This window comes from Pseudopipra pipra, chromosome 5 (assembly GCF_036250125.1).
Source record: "Pseudopipra pipra isolate bDixPip1 chromosome 5, bDixPip1.hap1, whole genome shotgun sequence".
Classification (NCBI taxonomy): domain Eukaryota; kingdom Metazoa; phylum Chordata; class Aves; order Passeriformes; family Pipridae; genus Pseudopipra; species Pseudopipra pipra.
Genome location: NC_087553.1, coordinates 75,097,812 through 75,124,062, shown reverse-complemented (window position 1 = coordinate 75,124,062; position 26,251 = coordinate 75,097,812). Strand labels below are relative to the sequence as shown.

The window sequence follows — 26,251 nt, the reverse complement described above, 5'->3', positions numbered from 1 at the left end:
CTGCAGCATCTCAACCAGTTTGGGGACCCCCACAACCACAGCCAGGGCAGCCAGTGCCACAGCCAGAGCGGGATGCCCACCTGGAGCCCGCTGCCAGTGCCGTGGGACCTGGGACTGGGGACCCCACAGCCCTGCAGCCCCATGGCTGGGCTGAGGATGCCAAGGCTCTGCAGCCCCCACAATCAGGCTGGGGACCCCACAGCTGTGCAGCCCCAAAACCAGGCTGGGGATCCCAAGGCTCTGCAGCCCCCACAACCAGGCTGGGGATCCCAAGGCTCTGCAGCCCCCACAACCAGGCTGGGGACCCCACAGCCCTGCAGCACCATGGCCAGCGCAGCCAGTGCTGCAGCCAGCATAAGCCCCCTGCCCAGAGCCTGCAGCCGGTGCCGTGGGACCCTGGGCTGGGGACCCTCCAGCCGGGCTGGGGACCCCAAGGCCCTCCATCCCCCCAGCCGGGCTGGGGACCCCCCTAACCACTGCCAGCACAGCCAGTGCAAGACCCCCTACCAGAGCCCGCACCCGGTGCCGCGGGAGCCCGGCTGGGGCCCCGCTAGCCGGGCTGGGGACCCCCCTGGCCGCGTCCAGCGCACCCCGTGCCGCAGCGGCGCGGGACCCCCGGAGCAGCGCGGGACCCCCGCCCGGTGGCGGTGCCGCCCCGGCGCCCGCCCCGCGCCCCGCCCGCTCTCCCTCCCTCCCTCCCTCCCTCCCTCCCTGCCTCGCTCACCCTTGACGGCTTCTCCGCGGTTGAGCTGGATCTCGCCCTCGCCCTGCGGCGCGTAGCTCTTCACCACGATGAACTTGCGGCCGGGCACGGCGCTGTACAGCTTCCGCTTGGGCCCGCGCAGCGGGGCGGGCGCGGCGTGCGGCGCGGGCTCGGCTCCGGGGCCGGGGGGCCCGGCCGGGCCGCCGGGGCTGTAAACGAACACGTAGGTTACGGTGCTGATGCCCGGCAGCTCGCGGCTCGTCCCGCCGCGGCCCGCGGGCTGCGCCATGGCGGGGGGGCCCCGGCGCGGGGTCGCGGGGGGCTCAGCGCAGCCCCGGCCGGCGCGGCGGAGGCGGCGGCGGCGGCACCGCCCGGGCGCGGGCACCGGCTGCGGCTGCGGCTGCGGCTGGACGGGCACCGGCTGCGGGGCGGCCGCCGCCCGCCGCCCGCTCCATGGCGCGGCGCCGCCCGCCCCGCGCCGCGCTCCGCTCCCTCCGGCGCACCATGGCCCGGGGCAGGTGGTGCCGGCGCCGGCGGCTCCTCCCCCGGCGGGCGGGGACGGCGCCGGACCGGCCGCCCCCGCCAGCGCCCCCCGCCCCCGCCAGCGCCGCCGCCGCCGCCCCGACCCGCACAGCCCCCCCTGCGGGCACCCACCGGCCCTGCCCCGACCCGCACAGCCCCCCCTGCGGGCACCCACCGGCCCTGCCCCGACCCCCCACGGCCCCCCCTGCGGGCACCCACCGGCCCTGCCCCGACCCCCCACGGCCCCCCCTGCGGGCACCCACCGGCCCTGCCCCGACCCGCACGGCCCCCCCTGCGGGCACCCACCGGCCCTGCCCCGACCCCCCACCGCCCCCCCTGCGGGCACCCACCGGCCCTGCCCCGACCCCCACAGCCCCCCCTGCGGGCACCCACCGGCCCTGGCCCGGCGGGCGGGATACTGGGGCACGGGACGGGAGCGGGGGGAAAAGGTCCCGGGGGAGCAGCGCGCGGGGGAAAGGGCGGTGCGGGGGGACGGTTTTGGGGGAGATGCCCGTCTGGGCAATGTGCGGGGGGACAGTGCTGGCGGAGGGGGCAGCCCGGCCGGGCGATGCGCGAGGGGCAGTTTGGAGGGGCGGGTCAGGGCGGGGAGTGTGCGGGGAGGTAGTTTCGGGAGGGTCGGTGTGCTTGGGGGGCGCAGCCCGGCCGGGCAACTGCGGAGGGGACGGGTCAGCGGTGTGCGGGGGGCAGTCGGGGGGGGGGGGGCGATGCCCATCCAGGCAATGTGCAGGGGGGCAGTTCTGGGGGGGTATCCCGGTCAGGCAATGTGCGGGAGGGGCAGTTTTGAGGGGGTAGCCCGGTCAGGCAGTGGGCGGGAGGGGCAGTTTTAGGGGGGCGATGCCCGGCCCCCGGCAGTGTGCGGGGGGCGGTGCCGGGCTTGCAGAGATTCGCGGGCGGGGGTTGCCCGGCTCCCGCTCCCGGGGCTCGGGGTGCCCGCGGTGCGCTCTGCACGGCGGCAGTGCCCGGGGCGGGGGGTCCCCGCAGCCCCCCGCAGCTGCCAGCGCCGCCGCCGCAGCCCCGCCGCTCGCAGCCCCCGCACTCGGGGGGCTCGGCACCGGCTGCAGCCTCCTGGTCCCTCCCTCCCTAGTCCTGCCTCTGCAGCCGCTGTTTCCCCCCCAGCTCCATGTCTGCACCCCCCGCTCCATGTCTGCACCGCCCAAGCCCCCCAGTCTGCACTCCCACCCCACTTGGGTTCGCACATCGTCGCCCCGCAGCCCCCCCGTTGTCGCTCTGGTGGGGCCCCCATGGGGCCGCCCCCCGAGGGTGCAGTGGGGTGGGACCCGCAGACCCCGCACGGTGCCGGCTGAAGGAGCTGTGCCCTATGTTCCATCCCTAAAATGACCATCACGCCAAGGGGTACAGGCTCCTTGGAGAGCGAGATGGGAGGAGGGAGTGGGAGAGGGGACGGCGTCCCTCGGAATGGGACTGAGCTTCCCCCGGGAGCACGCGCTGCCAGCGGACCCCCCCCCCCACCACCACATGGAGACCATCAGAGAGCCGGGAAGGGCGACCCAACGCCAAAATCCAACAGGAGCGGCACGACTTCCCCTCCTGGCACCCCAAACCCTCTCCTCAAACTTCCCATCCCCCGGCACAACCTCAGCTGGCAGGACTGTCACCGGGACTGTCACCGGGACCGTCACCGGGACCGTCACCGCGGGTCCCCCGCCCGCCTCAGCCTCGGCGCGGCACTCCTGTCCTCGAGGGAAAAACCACTTAATCACGAATAAACAGCTCCCCTTTGCTTACAATGCTTCTAAATGTCACTCCGGCAGCATTTTGAGTCAATGCAGAGATATGAAAGCCCAGCTCAGCTCTCCAAAAGGCCCCTTTATGTTTTTAGCAACAGTCACGAGCAGCGCGCGGAACCGGAGGAATCGCGGGCGGCTCCCGGGAATGTGCAGCACCGCCGAGATCCCCGTCCCGCCGCCGCTCACACCGACCCTGTGCCCGCTGCCCCTCGTGCCAGCCTGCACCCAGCACCCCAGTGCTGCCCTGTGCCCCACGGCCGCTCACACCCACCCAGTGCCCTGCTCCCACTCACCCACCCGCACCCTCACCCCGCTCTGTGCCCCACTGCCACTCACACCCACCCAGCACCCTGCTCCCACTCACCAACCCGCACCCTCACCCCGCTCTGTGCCCCACTGCCACTCACACCAACCCTGACTCCCACTGCCACTCACACAGAGCCGTGCCCAGCGCTCCAGTGCCACTCACACCGACCCTGCACCCCACTGCTGCTCACACCTACCCGTGCCCAGTGCCCCCCTGCTGCCCTGCACCCAGTGCCACTCACACCGACCCCGTGCCCCGCTGTCACTCACACCGACCCACACTCAGCACCCTGCTGCCCGCCCATGCCACCCTGCACTCTGCGCCCCACTGATGGCTCGTGCCAACCCTGTGCCCCTCTGCCGCTCACGGTGCCCCACACCCTGCACCCCACTGCCACTCACACCGCCCCTGTGCCCCACGGCCTCTCACACCAACGTGCACCCTGTGCCCCCCTGCTGCTCGTGCCAACCTGCACCCTCTGCTTCCACTCTGACCAGCACTCTCACCCCACGGCTGCTCGTGCCAACCCTGTGCCCCGCTGCCACCCACAGCAACCCTGCACCCCACTGCTGCTCACACCACCCCACGCTGTTCCCCTCTCCGTGCCCCGCTGCCTTTCATGCCAACCCTGCTCCCTGTTGTTGCTCCTGCCAAGCTGCACCCAGCGCCTCGATGCCGCTCACACCGACCCAGTGCCCCACTGCAGCTCACACCAACCTACACCCCGTCCTCCACGGCTGCTCACGCCAACCCTGTGCCCCTCTGTCACACCAAACTGAGCCCCGGGCCCTGCTGCCACTCATACCAACCCTGTGCCCCACGGCCACCATGTGCCCCACCTCCACTCACACCAACCCAGTGCCCCACTGCAGCTCACACCAACCTACACCCACGGCTGCTCACACCAACCCTGTGCCCCTCTGTCACACCAAACCGAGCCCTGGGCCCTGCTGCCACTCACACTGACCCAGTGCCCCACTGCCACCACCTGCCCCACCTCCACTCACACCAACCCAGTGCCCCACTGCAGCTCACACCAACCTACACCCCGTCCTCCACGGCTGCTCACGCCAACCCTGTGCCCCTCTGTCACACCAAACCGAGCCCTGGGCTCTGCTGCCACTCACACCGACCCTGTGCCCCACTGCCACCACCTGCCCCACTGCCACTCACACCGACCCAGTGCCCCACTGCCACCATGTGCCCCACTGCCACTCACACCCCCACACACCTCACCCTGCTGCTGCTCACACCAGCTTTGCCCCCCCAGGGCATGTGAACCCTGCTGCTCCCATCGGCCAGGGCTCACCCAGCCAGGGCCTGGCACTCACACTCCAGGCAGGGATCCACACGTGGGCAGCGGGCACAGGGTGGGATCACCACGGTGCCAGGCCCTGAGCCCCTCCAGCGCCGCTCAGAGCTGTGAGAGCCCTCACGGACCCTCGTGTCAGCGGGCAGGATCCCTCTCCAGCCATTTCCCTTCTCCAAGCTCCTGTCTCCACATCTGCCCTGCCCTCGCTGTGGCACTGATGCTGTTCCCAAACCACCGGAGGAACCAGGAGCTCCCCGGCTGGTCCTGCCCCTTGGCACCCCCCGGCAGGATTGTGGCACTTCTCAGCATCACGTTCCACGTGAGTTTGGGAAATGCTGCTGCTGCTGGACCAACAGCTGGTCCTTGCACAGGTGACCCAAAGATCCAAGGAACAGCCCCAGATTCCCACAGCTCCTCTCTGGAGTGGCACTGGGGAAGCATCAATCACACCCTCCCAGCCCAGGTCCCGTCTGCCACATTGATCCTGCGGCACAGTCAGTTTGGGATCATTAAGGAGTCATTAATTCCAAATATCTCCGGAGCCGACATCTATCCAAGGGGTATTTATAACGAGCTTTCCAATAATTGCAAAGGATGCCACCATTTTTGTTTGGGCTCCTTTGGCAGGCTCAATTTCAATTAAAGGATGTTAATTACTTTTGTCATATTTCATGTTAATGCCTGTTTGATAGAGACCTGTGTCAGCCCTGCAGCTGCTCCGGGTTCGGGCTCTGCTCTGGGAACAACTGGAAAACAGAATCCCCGAATCACCGAGGTTGGAAAAGACCTCCAAGGTCATGGAGTCCAACCTGTGACCGACCACCACCAGAGCACCGAGTGCCACGTCCAGCCACTCCTTGGACACCTCCAGGGACGGGGACTCGCCACCTCCCGGGGCAGCCCCTTCCAGTGCTTGACAACCCTTTCCATGAAGCAAAACAATCATCCACGAAGGAAAAGAGCCACGAGAAAAGCTGCCTGGAACGGGCTGGATGTTTTCCATCGGGCAGGAGCGGAGCATCCCTTGGCGTGCTTCCACCTGGAATGACAACGTGCTTCCTCGCCCGCTTTATCGCCCCGCGCCAGGAGGCACCTTGAGGCCTCCAGCCCCTGCATCCGGAGGAGCCGCAGCCCATCCCCGCCGGATCCAGGCCTGATTCCTGAGCAGCAGCCAGAGTGGATTATGAATAAAACAAACAGTGCCGTGGCAGTGTTGATTAAGCAGCTCTGGAGCTCCCGAACGTCCCCAGTGGATCGTCGTGATTTCTCTACGCTCGGTGCCCACATCCTGCGGCTCCTCCTCTCCCAGGCACACGGACGGGCATCCCACGGGAATGCTGAGCGGGAGCAGCTCCGAGGAAAGGCCGTTGGTGTGAAAGAGCAGCAGCCCTTTCTGTGCCCAGGTGAGCACAGGGCTCTCCTCCTCGTGGAAGCCGCTCACCTGGAATTCTTCCATCCCACATCCGCTTCCACCAACAATGTGGGGTCCAGCAGGTCCAGTTCAGCTTCACGTCTGCTTTGGGGGAGTCTCTGGGGCAGAGAGAGGACTCCTCCCCACCCCACCTGCTGCCTCTGCTTCCAGCACCCTGCTCTGGAAGCTGGTGAGCCAAAATCAGGTTTCTCTGGAGGCTTCACCTGGAGCCGGGAGGAGCCGGAGCAGCAGCACGAGGTGTCCCTCAGGGGACACTTCTGAGGTGTCACACCTGCTCTGCCTGCTGAAACTACCCGAGATGGGGTTGATGTGTGACTCCACATCCATATTCCTTCAGGCATTCCAGCCCCTGGGAGCACCCAGCCTTGACAGTGCCTGGACCTGATCACCTGACGGTGCTTCCATTGGGAACAGCGTCAGGTCCCAGTATGGAAGAGCTTCCTCATGAGAATGGATACTTAGAATAAACCCCTCCACGACTCACTTGGAATAAACCCTTCCACAAATCCACTTGGAATAAACCCCTCCAAAATTTCCATTTGGAATAAACCCCTCCACAACCCTCTTGGAATAAACCCCTCCACAACCCACTTGGAATAAACCCTTCCACAAATCTACTTGGAATAAACCCCTCCAAAATTTCCATTTGGAATAAACCCCTCCACAACCCTCTTGGAATAAACCCCTCCACAACCCACTTGGAATAAACCCTTCCACAAATCCACTTGGAATAAACCCCTCCAAAATTTCCATTTGGAATAAACCCCTCCACAACCCACTTGGAATAAACCCCTCCAAAATTTCCATTTGGAATAAACCCCTCCACAATCCATTTGGAATAAACCCCTCCACAATCCTCTTGGAATAAACCCCTCCACAACTCACTTGGAATAAACCCCTCCACAACCCACTTGGAATAAACCCCTCCACAACCCACTTGGAATAAACCCTTCTACAACTCACTTGGAATAAACCCCTCCACAACTCACTTGGAATAAACCCCTCCACAAATCCACTTGGAATAAACCCCTCCACAACCCATTTGGAATAAAACCCTCCACAACTCACTTGGAATAAACCCCTCCACAAATCCACTTGGAATAAACCCCTCCACAACCCATTTGGAATAAAACCCTCCACAACTCACTTGGAATAAACCCCTCCACAACTCACTTGGAATAAACCCCTCCACAACCCATTTGGAATAAACCCCTCCACAACTCACTTGGAATAAACCCCTCCACAACTCACTTGGAATAAACCCCTCCACAACCCACTTGGAATAAACCCTTCCACAAATACACTTGGAATAAACCCTTCTACAACTCACTTGGAACAAACCCCTCCACAGCCCGCAGGCATTTCTGTGGGAGCACAGACTTCCCTTCCCAGGCAGGTTCAAATCACCACAAGTGAATTAACAGACCATAACAGTCCCCACAATTACTCCAAGCCCATCAAACGGCCCCACATCCCCAGGACAGTTGCTTTAATTTTTATGTGCCCTCACGGGGCCGATCAGCAGAGAATCACTTTTTGTCGGGTGAGTTCTGGGTGAAGGATTCTGGGTTTAGGTTTAAACCACCCTCCCCTGGGGAAGGGACTGGAGAACCAATCCTGTCAGGAGCAGCTGAGGGAGCTGGGGGGGCTCAGCCTGGAGTAAAGGAGGCTCAGGGGGGACCTTCTGGCTCTGCAAGTCCCTGCCAGGAGGGGGGAGCCGGGGGGGGTCGGGTTCTGCTACAGGGAACAAGGGACAGGCCAAGGGGGAACGGCTTCGAGCTGCACCAGAGGAGGTTTAGGTTGGATATTAGGGAAAAAAACCTAAATTCCCACATACAGCTCTGTATCCATGGAGCACCCGGAGAGGATTTCTCTGGGGGAACCTTCCTGGAGCCATCTGTCCCCAAAGCTTGGTGGGCAGAAGCACACAAGGCCCGATCCCCCCCGTGAGCTCCACCCTGGCCTTGGGGCAGGAGAGGTTTTGCCATCACCCCCCCAGGGGTTTAAACTCCACCAGCTCCTTCTGACTCAATCCCGCTGGAATTTGACTGACAACCAAGAACTGCAGCTCCGTTCTGGCACTTTACTACGTGTCCTGTGGCAGAAATGCTTTCCCTGCTCCGGAGTTTCAGGCTGTTACTCCGAGCGTGGCTGACAGATCCACAAATAGCCCGGGTTTGACGGCAACGCTTCCAGCGCCGGCAGGAAAAAAGCAGCTCCGTCGCCTCCCAAACTTTCCCAGGTTCACAGAACCAAACAGAAGGGCTGAGTCTGGCAGGGATCTCCACGGGCCATCCCGTTCAGCTGCTCCAGCTGGGACACCCACAGCCAGCTGCCGTGTCCAGTTGGCTCCTGGACTTGTCTCCAAGGACGGAGATTCCGCAGCTCTCCGGGCAGCCCGAGCTCGTGCTCCGGTAATCTCACAGTGGAAAAGTGTCTCCTGATGTTCAGAAGGAACCTCCTGTGTGCCAGAATGTGCCCACGACCTCTGGTCCTGTCACCACACGCTCCCTGAGATGTTTGTGATGGATGAGATCCCCCAGAGCCTTCCCTTCTCCGGGAAGAACAGTTCCCAGGTCTCAGCCTTTCCTCATAGAAGAGGTGCTCCAGCCCCTTCATCATCTCCATGGTCCTTCACTGGACTCTCAGCAGGATCTCTGTGTTTCTTTTGTCCCAGGGAGCCCAGCACTGGTCCCAGCACTTCAGTGCTGAGTGGAGGGGGAGGATTTTCCCCCTGGAACAACCCAGGGCACCTTCTGTGCCGCACGGACACGCTGCTGGCTCCTGTTCAGCTTGGTGTCAACCAGGACCCCCAGGGCCTTCTCTGCACAGCTGCTTTCCAGCTGGGTGCCCACAGCACACATTTGGGGTCAACAGGAACTTCCCTTGACTGTCAGCCAACTATTTTGGGAGAGGTCTTGAATTGGGGAATGGGAGAACCCTTCCAGGGAATCACCTGGGGCAGATGGAATGACCAAGAGAGGTGAGTTCTGTCCAAAATCCAGGAGGCAGTTTCTGACACGGGAGGGGGTTGATGCCTCACCCCGGGGATCCCTCCAGCCACACAGGCAGAGCAGGACCCCCAGCCTGTCCCCCTGCTGTCCCCAGGCTGGGTAAGGAGGCAGCTCTGGGCTGCCAGGGCTCTGGCACAGAAGGATTCCATCCCTTTCTGTTCCGAGAGCTCGGCTCGGCGAGCCGAGAAACTTCTGGTCTCAGATCATCTGCACACAGCAAAATGAGAACAGCACAGTCACCTGCTAACGAGAGCCAATTAGTGCCTGATTCCCACTGCTCGGGAAGGCAACAGGAGGACGGGAGGACAGGAGCCACTGGCCTTCCTGCTCCTCCTCAGATCCCAGCCCAGCGCTTGGCTAATTGGCACAAGGATGAGCGAGGATGTAAAGCAGGAGATCAGGGATGGGGGCATCCACAGGGGGCTTGGGAGGCAGAGCAGGGGAACTCAGTATCCCACAGCATCCCACAGCATCCTACAGCATCCTACTGCATCCTACAGCATCCTACTGCATCCCACAGCATCCTACAGCATCCCATAGCATCCCACAGCATCCCACAGCATCCTACAGCATCCTACTGCATCCCATAGCATCCTACAGCATCCTGCTGCATCCCACAGCATCCCACAGCATCCTACAGCATCCCACAGCATCCTACAGCATCCTACAGCATCCTACAGCATCCCACAGCATCCTACAGCATCCTACAGCATCCCACAGCATCCCACAGCATCCTACAGCATCCTACAGCATCCCACAGCATCCTACAGCATCCTACTGCATCCCACAGCATCCCACAGCATCCTACAGCATCCTACAGCATCCCACAGCATCCTACAGCATCCTACTGCATCCCACAGCATCCCACAGCATCCTACAGCATCTCAGACCATTCCACAGCATCCTACAGCATCCCACAGCATCCCAGACCATTTCACAGCATCCTACAGCATCCCAGAGAATCCTACAGCATCCTACTGCACCCCACAGCACCCCACAGCATCCCACAGCATCCCACAGCCAGCGATCCAATGTGAGAATTCCCAGAAGAGGAGCAAGAGGCCACCGAGACGTGGAGTCCCCACCCCTGGAGGTGTCCAAGGAAGGACTGGACGTGGCACTCAGTGCTCTGCCGGGGATTAGTCACAGGTTGGACTTGATGATCTCAGAGGTCTTTTCCAACCTCAGTGATTCTGGAATCCCGAGATGCTCCAGGAAGCTGGAGTGAGAGCCCGTGGCCAAGGACACACCGGTAACAGACACAACATCCAGCCAAGGCAAGAGTTGGGATAAATCCAGAGCTCCCTGTGCTCCCTGCAGGGATTAGTCTGGATGTTGAACCACCTCCCTGAAGTCCCACCACCTCCCCCAGGCCACGGCTCCAGCCTCGCAAACGCGCCTGGGGAGGACGGAGCAGAGCTGGAAACCTGAGAGAGACAATTAATTAAAAGGTTTTGTCTCCCTTTATATAATCACAGATATCGATTCTCTCTTTAAAGCTCTCCCTGTGCATCCCAGCCAGAGGAACATCCCCCCTGGTGGCTGGATCTGTGCCTCTCCACCCTGACAGCTCAGAGGGGTTTGTGTCACCGGGAAGCTCTGTCAGATCTCAAAAGAGTCCTACTGAAAAGACAAAATACAGTTTTAGCAGTTGACAAGGAGGATAACGGGATTTCTGGAAATTATGCCTCTAATCCTGCCTATCCTGCAAGATCACAGTCCTTGGGAATACGGACAACCTGCCTGATAAGCCCAGAAAATGCAGGAATAAGTGACTGTCCTGAATTAACATGCACCTCACTCGCTGGCAGATGCTCCTCACAAGGTGAGAGGATCCCAGCTGGGCTCAAAGCAAGTGACTGAAGGGACCTCAAGAGGATCCCCAGAGCCCAAACCCACCTGGAGGATGGAGGCAAAGGTCCAGGTGGCTCCTCCCAAGCTGCTGCTGGCCAAGACAACCCAATTCAAGATTTCTTCTCTATGAAATAACCCCCAAAGAATTATTATTGCAGGGCATCTCCTGGGCAGTGTCACCAGGAGTGACAGGACATGATCAATCAGTCCCTCCCTGCTTTAGGCACCAGGAACCTCCCAGTTGCAGAAAGTCTGACCTTTAACACTGGTTGCTGAGTCCTTCTGTGTCTCTCAAGCCCGTGGAGGACTCCAGGGGAAGTGTGTGCACACACCAGCAGGGACGTGCAGATTTACAGCTCAGAGAACCTCTTCTGCAGATCCTTTATTTGCTTTACTCCTCACCCTCTTTATTCACTTTACTGCTCACCCTCTTTATTCCTGCATTAATCAGAAGCCTGCAGCTCACTCCTCGAATCCCACTGGATTTCATCCCCTCAGGACAACGATGGCACCTCTTGGCCAATTCACTCCTCTTGACCCACTTTGAAGTTCTCCTTTGTGCATTTACCAGGTTCTTTGACACCCCTCAGGCAGACACAGAGCTCACTACACCTCGGGGAAACAGCAAAGAGGTTCCTGGAACAGCCTTTGCCAAGGTTAATATCCCAAATCCTGGAGGTTTTTTCCCAGACCCAGCACAGAGACACCACTATTTCAATCCCAAACATGTCCATCACTGTTCTGATCTCCCCAAGGCTGAGACTAACACCCACAGATCATGACCCTCTTTGTCCTTGCTGTTGGAAATCCAGAGTTTCCTCATGGATCCCTCCCTCCCAGGTCCCACAGGCTCCAACCAGTGATTTTCTGTCTCTGATGGTGGCTGTAAATTACCTTCCAGCTCTCGATGGTGAATTTAAATAATTTGACCAAATGATATTCACTCATCCTGCCCACACAATTCCGTGATCCCAGGGGCAGGGGCTGGAAACAGCCACGGGCGAGTCCAGAACTTACTGGAACTGCCTGGAACTGCAAAATGATCAAAATGAGGCCAAAGAACAGGGGATTGCACAGCAGCACATCCCCCGTGCCCACGGGCAGCTGGGAAGGTCTCCAGAGGAAGGAAAGGCAGCTGTCACTCCTCATCCTGCCCCTGGTCACTGCCCCTGCCCGAGCACAGAGGGACAGGGCCAAGGTTGGGATGGACATTCCAACCCCTCGGGGTCCTGGGTGCTCAGCAGTTAAATCAGCCCTTCTTAGAGAATCATGGAATCATTCAGATTGGAAAAGCCCTCCGGGCCCATCAGATCCAGCTGTTCCCCCAGCACTGCCAAGGCCACCACTGCCCCACGTCCCCGAGTGCCACAGAGAACCCCTCAGCTGGAAAAGCCCCCTGAGGTCATCGAGTCCAACCATTCCCCCCAGCGCTGCCACTGACCCGTGGCCCCAAGTGCCACACCTACACGTTTCCTTCCTCCCCAGACATGCCAGGGCAGGTGCCTTCTTGCCCGTAACATTTGGGACTGGTGTGTCCAAGCCTGGAGGAAGGGAAGCTGCGCTCCCGGGGCTGCTGCTCCGCTCAGCGGCTCATTCCGAGACAAAAGGGGAAAGGGGAAGTGGCAGCAGCAGCTGGTCCATCCTTGGGGACCATCCCTGAGCTCAGCCCAACGGTGCCAGTGTTGTCTGGGGGGCTCTGCTTGGGAAGGGCAGAATTTGGGAGCCGGTGCTGCAGGGAGGGACTCACGTGCGACACGGACACGCCGAGTCACCGCGGAGGAAAAGCGTTCCCAACCGAAACCTCCCTGCAACTCAGATGAATTTTCCACTCTGGAAGGAAGGATGTGTCTGTGTCAGATGCCAAATCAGGGGATTCTTTGTGTGGGAAGTGTAATTGATTCCCATTTACTCCGCATCTGTACTCCTTAAAAAAGGGAGCACGTGTGAGTCACACGCCTGGGCTGGTGGTGACGCCTCCGGCAGACGGGCACGGGGACACGCTGTCATCCCTGCTCCCAGAAACATCCAGGGATCCAGGCAGTGACACAGCCCTTGCAGATGTGGTGGCACCAGGCTGGTGGCTCCTGGTGGCAGTGGGGTGACCTTCAGGTGGGACCCACCTTCAGCCCCAGCCACGGTGTTTGCCCAGGGCTCCAAGTGTTTTCGGGATGAGAAGGTTCAGCTCCTGGCAAAGGGATGCAAAGACAAGGGGTGGAACTGGGACCCAGGGGCTGAAGGTCAACCAAGGCAAATGCAGGAGGGAGGAACAACCCCAGGGACCAGCATGGGCTGGGGGCGACCTGCTGGAGAGCAGCTCTGCAGAGAAGGACCTGGGGGTCCTGGTGGACAACAAGTCCTATCCCTGGAAGTGTTCCTGAACCTGACCTTGAACATTCCCATCCCTGGAAGTGATCCTGAACCTGACCCTGGACACTTTCCATCCCTGGAAGTGTTCCTGAACCTGACCTTGAACACCCCCATCCCTGGAAGTGATCCTGAACCTGACCCTGGACACTTTCCATCCCTGGAAGTGTTCCTGAACCTGACCTTGAACACCCCCATCCCTGGAAGTGTTCCTGAACCTGACCTTGAACATTCCCATCCCTGGAAGTGTTCCTGAACCTGACCTTGGACATCCCCATCCCTGGAAGTGTTCCTGAACCTGACCCTGGACACTTTCCATCCCTGGAAGTGTTCCTGAACCTGACCTTGAACATCCCCATCCCTGGGAGTGTTCCTGAACCTGAACTTGGACACCCCCATCCCTGGAAGTGTTCCTGAACCTGATCTTGGACCTTTTCATCCCTAGAAGAGTTTCTGAACCTGACCTTGGATACTCCCCATTCCTAGAAAAGTTCCTGAACCTGACCTTGGACATCCCTATCCCTGGAAGTGTTCCTGAATCTGACCTTGGACATCCCCATCCCTGAAAGTGTTCCTGAATCTGACCTTCAACACTTTCCATCCCTGGAAGTGTTCCTGAACCTGACCTTGGACATCCCCATCCCTGGAAGTGTTCCTGAACCTGACCTTGGACATCCCCATCCCTGGAAGTGTTCCTGAACCTGATCTTGGACCTTTTCATCCCTAGAAGAGTTTCTGAACCTGACCTTGGATACTCCCCATTCCTAGAAAAGTTCCTGAACCTGACCTTGGACATCCCCATCCCTGGAAGTGTCCAAGGCCAGGCTGAACAGAGCTTGGAGCAACCTGGTCTATGGAAGGTGTCCCTGCCCTCCAAGCCCTGTCCAACCTGGGGCTCGAGGCCTTGGACACTTCCAGGAATGGGGAATCCACAACCTCTGTGGGCAATGCTTGAGATCCCTGGGTCGGTGGAACAGGAGGAGTGGGAAAGAGCAGCTGGAGGAGGCTCTTGGGGAGCTGAAGATCAAGACCTGCATGTGAATGTTCTCTGAAACAGCCTCAACAGCCAGATAGAGGAGCAGGGAGTAAAATCCCATGGCATGAGCGGGAAAATGGGGTAAAAAAGCAGGATTTGTGCTGATCAGAAACCAGGGAAAGCTCTAAAAATTGGATTCCCATGCTGGAGAGGAAAACCCTGCTAAACCCTGGTGGAATTGAGCTGCTGGGATTTAACAAGGTTACGGGAGAGCTTTTATCTCCAGGGGTAGGAAAGCCAGGACATGCAGCAAAGCACCTGCTTTGGGATGAGTCATGGAGCCATAAAGAGAGAGGACAGGAGCTGGAAGGCTCAGATAAACCGTGAAGAGCAGTTGCACAAACACAATGAGAAAATAGAAACCCCAAAGCATCACTTGTGTTTCCTCTGGAGAGGAGCTGGAAGTCTAAGAAATAAGGCAGGAGACCAAAATGCCGGGGTTTAATAAAAATGTTGAGACTTTGGGTTCAATGGAAACGCGGTGGAGGAAAGACACAGCAGGAAAATGCAACTCCAAGCACTTGGGAAGGCAGGGCTGGACCTGGGAGGGGAGTGGGACGTCACAAAGAGCCAAGGGAAGCCAAAAAATCACCTCCAGTTGAGCTCTGGTGGAAGGTGACCCTGCCCATGGACGGGGGCAATGAGATGATCTTTATGGTCCCTCACAACCCAAAATATTCTGGGATTCTACGAGCTGCCACTGTGCTCAGTTTTTAAAAACAGGGACTCCAAAATTCCTAACAATTAATCTAGGTGATAAGAAACTCCCATGGACTGTTAAAAGCAAAGGCTTTTAGTCCTGGAGATGTTCCAAGACACCTGGTTGGATGCTCAGACACAAACTCCCTGTCAAGAAGGACTAGAAGGGTTTGGAAGGTTATGAGGTTTGTGAGGTTACGAGCAGCAGGGAACGACAGTTAAAAAGACAAAATTGTATTTAAATGAGAAAAAAACAGAACAGATTTCACGTTATTTTGTTAAATTGAGGCAAAAACGGAGTTGGAAGAACAACGTGCAGGAAGCCTAAAAACCCGTCATTGTTCACAAACATCCCAACAGAAAACCTGTCAGGGACTTAAAAGCCCAACAGTTAATGGAGCTTCCGAGGAAATGCTCCAAGAGAACAAAGCCAGGGGAGAAAAACAAACTGAAAAGTGCCCCCTGTGTTTCCAGGGGATGAAGATGTCCCTGCCCATGGCCAGGGGTTGGATGAGGTGGCTTTGGAAGGTCCCCTCCGACCCAAACCATCCAATGATTCCATGATTGCAGCTTGGGAGGAGGAAACAGGGGGACACAGCAGAGGTCTGGGAGAGCTGGGGTGGGACTGAGGAGATCCCCAGGGATCAGCTGCTCACAGGCTCTCCCACTGCAGGGACTGGGTGGTGTAAAGGAAGTGGGGGGAGGAGCAGAACAAGGGAGCTCTTGCTCAGCCCCAGGGAAGGTGCAGGACTCACCCCAGGGGATGTTGTGGAGAGCAAAGTTTCCACAGGCTTAAAAAGCCACAGAACAAACCCAAGGCAGAAATCCCTCCACTGGGAGAGTCTGACCTGAGCAGACTCGAAAGGAGACACCTGACTCAGAGAATCCCAGGATCCCTGAGGCTGGAAAAACCCTCCCAGCCCATGGATCCCCCCTGGGCCCCATCCCCACCTTGTCCCCCAGCCCAGAGCACTGAGTGCCACGGCCAGGCCTTCCTGGGACACCTCCAGGGATGGGCACTCCAAACCTCCCTGGGCAGCCCCTGCCAAGGCCTCCCCACCCTTTCCAGCAACAAATTCCTCCTCAGCCCCAACCTGACCCTCCCCTGGCCCAGCCTGAGGCCGTTTCCTCTTTTCCGGGTCAAAACAGAGCCTTTTCCCACCCCAGAACAGGGAACACCGGGATCTGCACCCAAACAGCAAAGCTGGAATGGCCACAGGTACCTGCAAATGATCTGCCAGCACAGCTGATAGTCTCTGACTGATGCCTGAACTCCGGCAGACAAATTATCCAGCAGCAAAATAAGTGGATTTAAGGATGTCACAAAGCATTACTTCGCGTGTCAGACCTTCCTCTCCGCAGGGAATGAGCAGCCACACGGAGCTCCCGCCCTGTTCCGCAGGATATATGGATATATATGGATATATATGGATATATATGGAGATACCCATTTAAGGGGCACAGAAGGGAAAGCAGAGCTGCATCTTTAAGGACTGTGAAAGGAGCAGCCTAATTTAATCTATTCCAATAATAAAAACTCCGCTGCAGTTTATCAGGCAACTGCAAAGGGGATCTGATTGAGTTTGAGAATCGGGTCTTGAATCTGGGAATCAGATTAGGAGGGAGAGCTGATGGAAAGAGCGGGACGTGCCCGGGAGTCGCAGCGCAAGAGGATTCCTGGAGCGTGTAAATGCCATAAATGGAACTCCAGGAGGGAGATAAAGGGCACTTGTGGAGTTCCCATTTCATTTTCCTCCTTGTGAAGTGCCAAACCAACCCCTCAGGTGACCAGAAGCTGCCGAGGGAGCGTTTCAGGGGGAGGAGGGACCTCCCTGAGCCGCGTCCGTCCTCTGTGGGACAAACCGACCTCCCAACTGCCCCGGTCCCCACGGGCTGCAGGGGGGGAGACAGGCAGGGCCAGGAAAGGTCACTGCCTGTCCCTGTGAGCCCCCACATTCCGTGGAGGGACGTGCCCTCGGTGCTCTGGAGCTGTGGGACCCCCCAGCCTGTTGGAGATGGGGCAGGGAAGGGTTGTCTGACCCCATCCAACCTCTACTCCCGGCAGGATGCAGCTGCTGGAGGAACGGGAGCCAGGAGAAGGGGCTGGATTGGGTGGCACAGCACTATGCTGACACCCACCAAGCCCAGCTTCCATCCCAGCTCATCCAAAGACCCTCAGTCTGGCATCTCCTGGGCCCCAGATCTCAGCCCAGCTCAGATGACCCGTTCCCACCTCCCACGGGGACACGTCAGCCAGAGCCAAACACGAGTGACCCAGAGCCCCAGGAGCCAGGGCTGCTCGTTGGACAGGCTGTCCAGAGCCATCCTTCCTCTTCGAGGCCTCCTCCAGAGCAGCACAACTGAGGGGAGAGAGAGGGAGAAAACTCCCCGAAGGAAGAGCAGCAGCTTATCCATGATATTGATGGGCACGTCCCCCTGGGAAGGGTTCCCTGTCAGCTTTAACACCGAGGGAGGGGATGGAAATCACACCTACCCTCACCAGAGCTCCCAAATGACACTTCCAATGCAACCAGACACGTGTGAAGCTTCCAGCTGCCAGCAGACACTAAGTGCCAAAAGCTTTCCATCACAACGTGCACGTGGGAACCGAAACACTCCCCAAAAACTCCAGGTCAGTGAAATACAACCCACCAGCAGCAGCCTCACTCCAAGCACACTAATCAGAGAAGCCAAAACTCTGCAGAGCCTCCTGTGTGAGCAGGCAGGCAAACAGGAGCATTGGGAAGCTGCAGCAGCTGGAAAAGCTGGCAAAGGCAATTAAAGCAAACAGGGAAAAGCTGGTGGGGTGCTCAGAAAAAAGAACCTGGAGAAAAGAGGTGCCTTGGGGTGAGAGGGGCACAAAGGCAGCCTGAAAATGAAATTGTCTTGATGAGGATGGAATGCAGAGGTTGGTGGGATAATGGAGACGAGGCTACAGAAATCAGCACATGGAAGTGCAGGCAAATCCCAGAGAGACTGTTGTGGTCAGACAGGGCTGGGCTGGGCTGATCTTTGTTCAGAATGGGGAAGGAGCCAGGGCATGACACCACAATATGTACTTGTGATGAGGTTATGGAATGGAATCAATAAAGTTGGAAAAGACCTTTCTGATCATCGAGTCCAACCATTGCCCCAGCACTGCCACGGCCACCACTGAGCCACGGCCTCAAGTGCCACAGACACATGTTCTTCAAACACTTCCAGGGATGGGCACTCCAAACCTCCCTGGGCAGCCCCTTCCAGTGCTTTACAACACTTTCTGTGAAATATTTTTCCCCAGTATCCAACCTGACCCTCCCCTGGCCCAGCCTGAGGCCGTTTCCCCTTGGCCTGTCCCTTGTTCCCTGGCAGCAGAGCCCGACCCCCCCCGGCTCCCCCCTCCTGGCAGGGACTTGCAGAGCCAGAAGGTCCCCCCTGAGCCTCCTTTGCTCCAGGATGAGCCCCCCCAGCTCCCTCAGCCCCTCCTGCTGCTCCAGCCCCTTCCCAGCTCCCTTCCCTTCCCTGCACACGCTCCAGCCCCTCCAGGTCTCTCCTGTCTGAGGGCCCAGAACTGCCCCCGGGATTCCAGGGGGGCCTCCCCAGGTCCCAAGTCCTGGAAGGCCATTGTGAGAGCAGCAGGTGACTGTCCTACAGAGGGGACAATCGATCCCAGAACAACCAACTCCCACAACACCCACAGCAAATCAGGACCTAAAACTGTCTGTGGCACAAACTATGCCAAAAAAACGTTTCCCCAACAGGTAAAAAGAGGTGATTTTGCAATAATGGGAACCCCAAACAGAGTCTGACAAGGTCTGAGCATGGCCTTGAACATTCCTCATCTCTGGAAGTGTCCAAGGGCAGGTTGGACGAGGCTTGGAGCAACCTGGGCTGGTGGAAGGTGTCCCTGCCCATGGCAGGGGGTGGCACTGGATGGGTTTTAAGGTCCTTCCTACCCAAACTATTCCACGATTGTATGAACATGATTCATTTTGCTCCAGTAAATTAAAGGAGGTTTGAAAGTCCACAGAGTAGAAGCCACAGAGGAGCACGTGAGAGTCACACATTTGTAACAAACATCTGATCCCAGTTTGGGCAAACCTCAGCCCCAAAAGGCAGCTCTGCCCGTGGTCACCTCCACCACCCTCCCAGTCCAGCACTGGGAATCCCAAGATGAGCTCCAGAGCAGAGGGAAAAACATGCTGAGCCACCAGAACCCACTGACCACCTGCACCACAACCTCACCAGGGCCTCACCAGGGACCTCAAAGCCCATCCAGTGCCACCCCTGCCATGGGCAGGGACACCTTCCACCAGCCCAGGTTGCTCCAAGCCTCATCCAACCTGGCCTTGGACACTTGCAGGGATCCAGGGGCAGCCACAGCTTCTCTGGGCAACCTGGGCCAGGGCCTCCCCACCCTCCCAGCCAGCAATTCCTTCCCAATATCCCATCTAAAAGTCCATCTGTAATAGATAAATCTCTCAGAAGAGCCCTGACCTGGACCACGACGGGATTTACGGGTCCCTGATTTAGCGAACAGCCGTTTAAAAATAAATGTACAACTACAAACCCCGGGGTTTTTCTCATCCCTGCTACCATGCAAAATCAGAATTTGTCTCCTGTGAAGCACCTCTTTGCCTGGGCAACACTCATGTAAAACATCAGCTTTTTATCACGCTGGGTTTGTGTAAAAGCATCGGATCCACACAAAGGACACATCCAACCATTCCCCCCTCACCTCGCTCGTTAAAAAAACCTCCTCTCCCTTTGAAGTGAAGCCGAGCCAGGAGCAACGAAAAAACACGAGAAGCTTCAGATTGGGAGAGATTTGAACAGAAAGATTAAAAAAAAAAAACCCACAAAACAATAATTCTTCAGTAGGAGAGCGGCGCAGTTTGGAAAATGCCAGGAATTCCGGAAGGGCTCCATAAACGGGGAACAACAGCAGGGATTGCTGCCCAGGCTGAATTCCAGGCAACACCAGCAATTCCGTGCCAGGCCATAAAGCGTGGGCTGGTTTGGGGTGCACACACCACGGCCAGGGAGCCCGGGAAGAGCCCGGGCCATAAATCCCGGCTCGTTGGCGGGGCACTGAGCCTCCGGAGCGGGGTCATTCCGCAGGATTCGCGCCAGAGAGCTCCACGGGACCCCGGAGCCCTTGGCAGCCTGACAGGGAGACTGCTGCCCGTGGGTCAGGAGCCACATAAACACGAAACCAAGCTGTAAAATTCCTGAAATATGGCTGGTCACGGGAGGAAGCTCAGCCTCTGCCGCTCCGGGGTGTGCGGTCCCTCCCGGGAACTTCCCTGGCTGGACATCCCATGGAGGCAGCAGAGATGTCCCAAAGGTCTGGGAGCAGCACCAGCACCCAGCCCTTGCTGGGATGGAAGGAGAGCAGCCACAAAGTCCATGGAGCAGCAGGAACTTGATGGAAGCTGCAGCCTCCTGTCCCAGAGGCGCAGCCTAAGGACCCTCCCAAAATCCCAGCTCATCCCAGAGCTGCCACTGCCCAAACCAGGACCAGAACCCTGCCAAACTGGGACCACTTCCCAAGCAGGGAGACAAGAGTTGGGATAAAAGAGCCTACAAAGGAGGAGCTGTTTCCTCCTTCTGCTCTTGCACAGGACACTTGGGAGAAGCAGGAAAAAACTGGGATTATGGAGCAGCCATCCATCCAGACAGCTTTAAAAAAGATTAGGAGCTGTCCTGGAGCCAAAATCCCCCTGAACAGGCTGTCAGGAGCACAGCTCCAGCCTGCTGGGCACATGCTGGGAATTCTCCAGGTTTGTTGTCTGATGGGCAGAATCATGGAATGGTTTGGCTTGGGAAGGGACTTTAAAGCCCATCCAGTGCCACCCCCTGCCACCCAACATTCCATCAGCCCAGGTTGCTCCAAGCCCCGTCCAACCTGGCCTTGGACACTTCCAGGGATCCAGGGGCAGCCACAGCTGCTCTGGGCAACCTGTGCCAGGGCCTCCCCACCCTCCCAGCCAGCAATTCCTTCCCAATGTCCCATCTAACCCTAATCTCTGTCACCTTAAGGCCATTCCCTGTGTCCTGTCCCTCTATCCCTTGTCCCCAGTCCCTCTCCAGCTCTCCTGGAGCCCCTTTAGGCCCTGCAAGGAGCTCTCAGCTCTCCCTGGAGCCTTCTCTTCTCCAGGCCTCACCACCCTCACAGGGGAGAATTCCCTTAGTCAGAAATTCTTTGGTAATGAATGAAATCCTTCAGTAAAGAATTCCTTCAGTAATGATTTCCTGCACAGCTCCAGCATTCCATTGCTCAGTCCCTGCTCCTCCTGGCTGTGACTCAGCCCTGCAGCCAAGGTTAGATTTAAACATCCTGGACTGGCACAGGTGAAATCATCCCTGGATTCCCTGTGCCGTGGCATCCCTGTGCCTTGCCAGGGCTGTTGGCGCTGTGGCACGTCCAGAACTGAGCTCCCTCCCCATATGGACCATCCCCTGCTCCCCCTGCTCTTCCATCAGCCATAAATAACCCTGGATCTGCTCCCTCACACGCAGAGTGATGCTCTGAGTGGAGCCTCTGCCTGCCCAGGGCTGTGCTGCAGCTCCTCCAGCCCCACCACTGCATGAACCACGTCCTCCTCCTTCAATCCATCCTTTCCAACACTCTGCAGGCAAGAGCAGCTCTAGCCCCCCACATTCACCCCACACACCCCTTCAGTGAAGGTGGCCCGACGATGCCCAGAACATTCAGGCCGTGTCTCTGACAAATACAAGGAACTGGGATACCCTTCCTGCTCCTTGCTGTGCTGCCCCTCACGTTCCCAACCTCCCTGTTTAATTTTGGGGAGCACCTGCACAGAGGGAGAAGCCTCCCCGAGGGGCTGGAAGGACAGCTCAGCTCAGCATTTGCCCCAGTTTGTCAGACCGTGGCCACAAGTGGGGCAGCAACACAGGCTGAAATCACAGAATCATGGAATCAGTGAAGCTGGATTTATGATCATCGAGTCCAACCATCCCCCAGCACTGCCAAGGCCACCACTGACCCACGTCCTCAAGTGCCACAGACACAGGTTTTTCAAACACCTCCAGGGCTGGGCACTCCAAACCTCCCTGGGCAGCCCCTGCCAAGGCCTCCCCACCCTTTCCAGCAACAAATTCCTCCTCAGCCCCAACCTGACCCTCCCCTGGCCCAGCCTGAGGCCGTTTCCCCTTGGCCTGGCCCTTGTTCCCTGGCAGCAGAGCCCGACCCCCCCCGGCTCCCCCCTCCTGGCAGGGACTTGCAGAGCCAGAAGGTCCCCCCTGAGCCTCCTTTGCTCCAGGATGAGCCCCCCCAGCTCCCTCAGCCCCTCCTGCTGCTCCAGCCCCTTCCCAGCTCCCTCAGCCACGAGGGGTCCTGGAGGCCGGGCAGGCTCCGCTGGGCACCTCCACTCAGCTCAGCCGGTCCCATTTTAATTTTGCCCAGCACAATAAATATTCCTGAAGCTTCCCTGGGATCCCAGGCTGCCAGCACAAATCCTTCTGGGAGCTCGGAGGCAAACAGCAACAGTGATTACAGAGACAAAGGCCTGGCAGGGAGGAAATCTCTCCTGGATATTGCTCAGAGTCCCCTCGGGAGCGCAGGTGTGGGAGCAGCAGCTCTGGGATGGGGTTACCTGCACGGCCAAGGCGAGGCTGTGCCGAGAAGAAATCCTGGAAAGCAGTGGTGCCTCCCTCCCCACGGGGATGGGTGGCACTGGGGGCTGGCTCTGGGTGCACACAGAGGGGCAGCGGGGCCGTGTGGGAGCAGCTGGAGCAGCCACCGCTCCACAAGGACCTGGATCGAGGGCAGGAATCGGCCCCATGGACACAGCACAGTCCTGGGGGACAAGGACAGCTGGGCAGGACAGTGGCCCTGGGAGTGCTGGGCACACTCTGGGCAGGTCCCAGAGCTCAGCAGGCGGCAGCAGCACATGGAGCAGCTCGGGAGCAGGGAGGAGGATCGGAGCTCGGAGCCAGTGCCCAGTCCAAGCCTTCCAGCACCTTCCAGCTTCAGCTCCACCCCAGAGCCTGAGCCCTCAGAGAGGGGCAGGAGCACACCTGGAGGGACAGGTGAGGCCCTTCCAGCTGCTTCACTGCCAAGGTTTTGGAGCCCTTTTCTCTGGAGGATGGGAAGGCTGGACCAGGTGACCCCGGCCATCCCCTGCAATCCCTGTGCAAACCCCCCTGGTTTGGGCTGACAGCTGGGACTCGCTCTCCCCACCACGTGTTTCTCCACAACACCCTCTGCACCTCATTCCCCAGTGGTGGAATTGTCCTGGAGGATGGAGCAAGACACCCCTACCTACAACCCCTCACTATCTCACCTCGAAGTACAACATCCCACAGCCACGGCACCACCAGGAGGGCTCCAGGCAACCCAGTGACCCCAGGGAAGTGGCAACCACCCACCTCCAGGTTCCTCACCACCAACTCCAGGGATTTCTCTGGGAAAAGCAGCCGTAGGGAACAGCTGAGCTGCAGAGGCAACTCCAGTGAGCAGCTGATGCCGGGCTGGAAACCGCGGCACGGAGCCGGGAATGAAACAAATCGTGGCGATTTCTTCCCAAATCCCTGCTGCAGGTGGAGCAAATCAAACGGCTCCGACCCTTCCAGGAGCCAGGAAGGGAAAACAAATCATCTCAGGCGTTTAATAAACAAATAAATGAACCCGTGGCTTGGTACTCAGGGCAAAGATCTCATTCCCCCTGCTGAGGAATAAAAGGGCTTGGGAATAGTGGATCTGTTAATATTGTTAAAAGTAACAATACGGGGGGAAAAAGCGATTGGGACAAGGCATTTATTCTATTAAACCCCCCAAGGAGAGGTCAAGAATATTAGAAATAAAGTCCCCGGGTTGGGGTTGATGCAATAACTGCAGTTTTAGCAATTTCGGAAGAAGGATGTTCGTTCAGAGGTGGCAAAGAGCCAGGAATCTTCAGGGAGGAGCTGGAAAAGGATGTTCTCTGTATTTCCTGGCTGCTGAGGAGCTCGGAGCAGTTGTTATGGAGAGTATCTGCCCGAGTGGCCACGCAGCAGCAACCACACTCCCGAGGCTCAGGGACAGGAGGCATTGCAGGGACTGGAGGGGGGGGATAATCCCTGGTTTCCTCAGCACGTGTCCTGCTCCTGAGGCACATGCCAGGATGAGATATGGGGCTTGGTGGATATTCACTCTGATCCCGTGTCTTCCGCTGCGCCCCTCTGACGGCAGCTTATGGGATTAGGGATAACAAGAGATTGGATTTATCCAGGGATCTGCGGAAGGATCCGGGCACTGACTGGCCAGGGAGCTCTTGGGCTGCGTTCAAGACAATTTATTTCTGTGAATAAGGTGCAGAAACAGCCCTGGAAGCTCTTTTAGCACTTTGATTCCAAGTGTCTGAGCATGTGAAGGCAGAGGTGATGCTCCAGGAACCATCAGGAAGTGACAAACGTTGGGCACTTCTTAGGAAGAAAGTGAGAGAGCCCAGCAATGCAGAGTGAGGCCAAGCTCTAATGGGAGGCAGGATTTCATGGAAGGGTGGGACAGATGGACAGATGCACTCCAGAGGCCTCTTTTAACCCAAGACAGTCATGGAATCATGGAATCACAGAATGGCTTGAGTTGGAAGCTTAAAGCCCATCCACTCCCACCCCCAGCCATGGGCAGGGACACCTTCCACAAGCCTGGGTTGCTCCAAACCCCGTCCAACCTGCCCTTGGACACTTCCAGGGATGGGGCACTGACTCCAAACACCCAACAGAAACTGGGAACCAGGAGTGACTGCTATGGCCAGATGCAGAGGAAGAGCACAACCCAACAGACAAAACCACCTGGAGCCCCCTGAGCATGAGAGGGAATGCCCCACGGAGAGAAGCAGGTATTCATTCCCTAAATCCACTGACAGCAAGGAAAACAGCCCAGGAATTGCTGGGAATTGCTGGGAATTGCAAAGAGGGAAAGTTTCCCTACGGATGAAACTAGAAAGACCAAGGTGCTTAAGTCAGGGCTCAGCAGCGACATTTCAGAGGCAGAGAGGTAAGATCATACCTGGAAACCAGAAGCAGGAATTAATTAAGGATATTTGGATGTGCCTGGCTACACACCTGGAAGGGAGGTTAAGAGGAGATTAAAGCAGTCGAAGAACAGCCAAGGCCGCCTTTGAAGGCTCGTGTTGTGTGCCCAAGAGAGCGGAAAACAGCAAATGGGCAGGAAGGGGGAAAGAGAAAAGCTGCAGATACGCCAGCACTTCATTTCTTGGGGGGAAAACTGGAGCAAATGCAAGGCAGAGTGTTTGCTCTGGGCTGGCAGGAAGCGAGGTGGGATCAGGCAGGGGGGATTTGTCACGGACCAGCAGAGAGAGGAGCTGCTGCTGAGGGTGCCACACACCTCAGCCTTGGCTCCTTTGCTCCAGGCTGAGCCCCCCCAGCTCCCTCAGCCACTCCTGCTGCTCCAGACCCTTCCCAGCTCCCTCCCCTTCCCTGCACACGCTCCAGCCCCTCCACGCCCAGAACTGCCCCCAGGATTCGAGACCCCACCGGTGCCTCATTCACTGCAGGGGCTTCTCCTGCAAGAACTCCCCTTGCAGCTCCCAGGGTCACCTGTCACCCTTCAAAGCCACACTGATGGGTGGAAAAACGACACCCACGTGGGGCTGTGTCAACACTGCCTCTCACTTCTGTCACTTTTGGCCCTCCCTGATGCCCGATCCCATCTCTGTCTCCAGTTCTTTAGGACAGAATTGTGGAATCACAGGATGGTTTGGGTTGGAAGGGACCACAAAGCCCCTCCAGTTCCAAATCCCAGGACTTGAGGTGAGGCATCACCAGCTACCCCCCTGCCCCCAGACCACCTAGACACAGGGTAGGAGGAGGATTCCCTCCTCCAACACCTTCCCACCCAGGGGTGGGAGAACCAGGGGTGTGTGAGGGGTGAGCTGGGCCAGCACCTCCTTCAGCAAAGTGATGGAGGGGTCAGAGAAGATCCTTGACAAAAACACAGGCACTACAGAGGGCCTGCAGAGAACAGGACTGGGGCTTACATGGATTGGGGCCTACATGGATCCTGCTAAACCCACGGAATTAAAACTACACAGGAATCATCAACACACAAGGGCTGGGCAGACACGTGGTCCTGTAGTGGGATTGGAGGGGGGGAAACCGTGGAGGTTCTCACACGTGGGGTGTGAGTCACACATCACACACTGCAGGGAGGGAGGGAGGGAGAGGAGTTACCAAACACAGCCCAAAAACACCCAGCCAAGTTCTGCTGCCCCACTCCTGCTGCTGGGGCACT

The 26,251-nt window shown here is 58.3% G+C and overlaps 1 protein-coding gene across 8 annotated transcripts in view; it reads right to left on the bottom strand.

Moving 5' to 3' along the window:
• The window catches only part of SHANK3 (SH3 and multiple ankyrin repeat domains 3), a 265,221-nt gene that overhangs the window by 125,860 nt on the left and 113,110 nt on the right, over positions 1-26,251 (bottom strand). For all 8 annotated transcript variants that reach the window (XR_010430985.1, XR_010430983.1, XR_010430984.1 and 5 more), the window contains exon 13: positions 725-912. Coding sequence is in view for 5 of the 8 variants with exons in the window: in XM_064656805.1 (XP_064512875.1) it covers positions 725-912 (188 nt within the window). In the remaining 3 variants the exon portion in view is untranslated. The remainder of the gene's footprint in view (positions 1-724; positions 913-26,251) is intronic.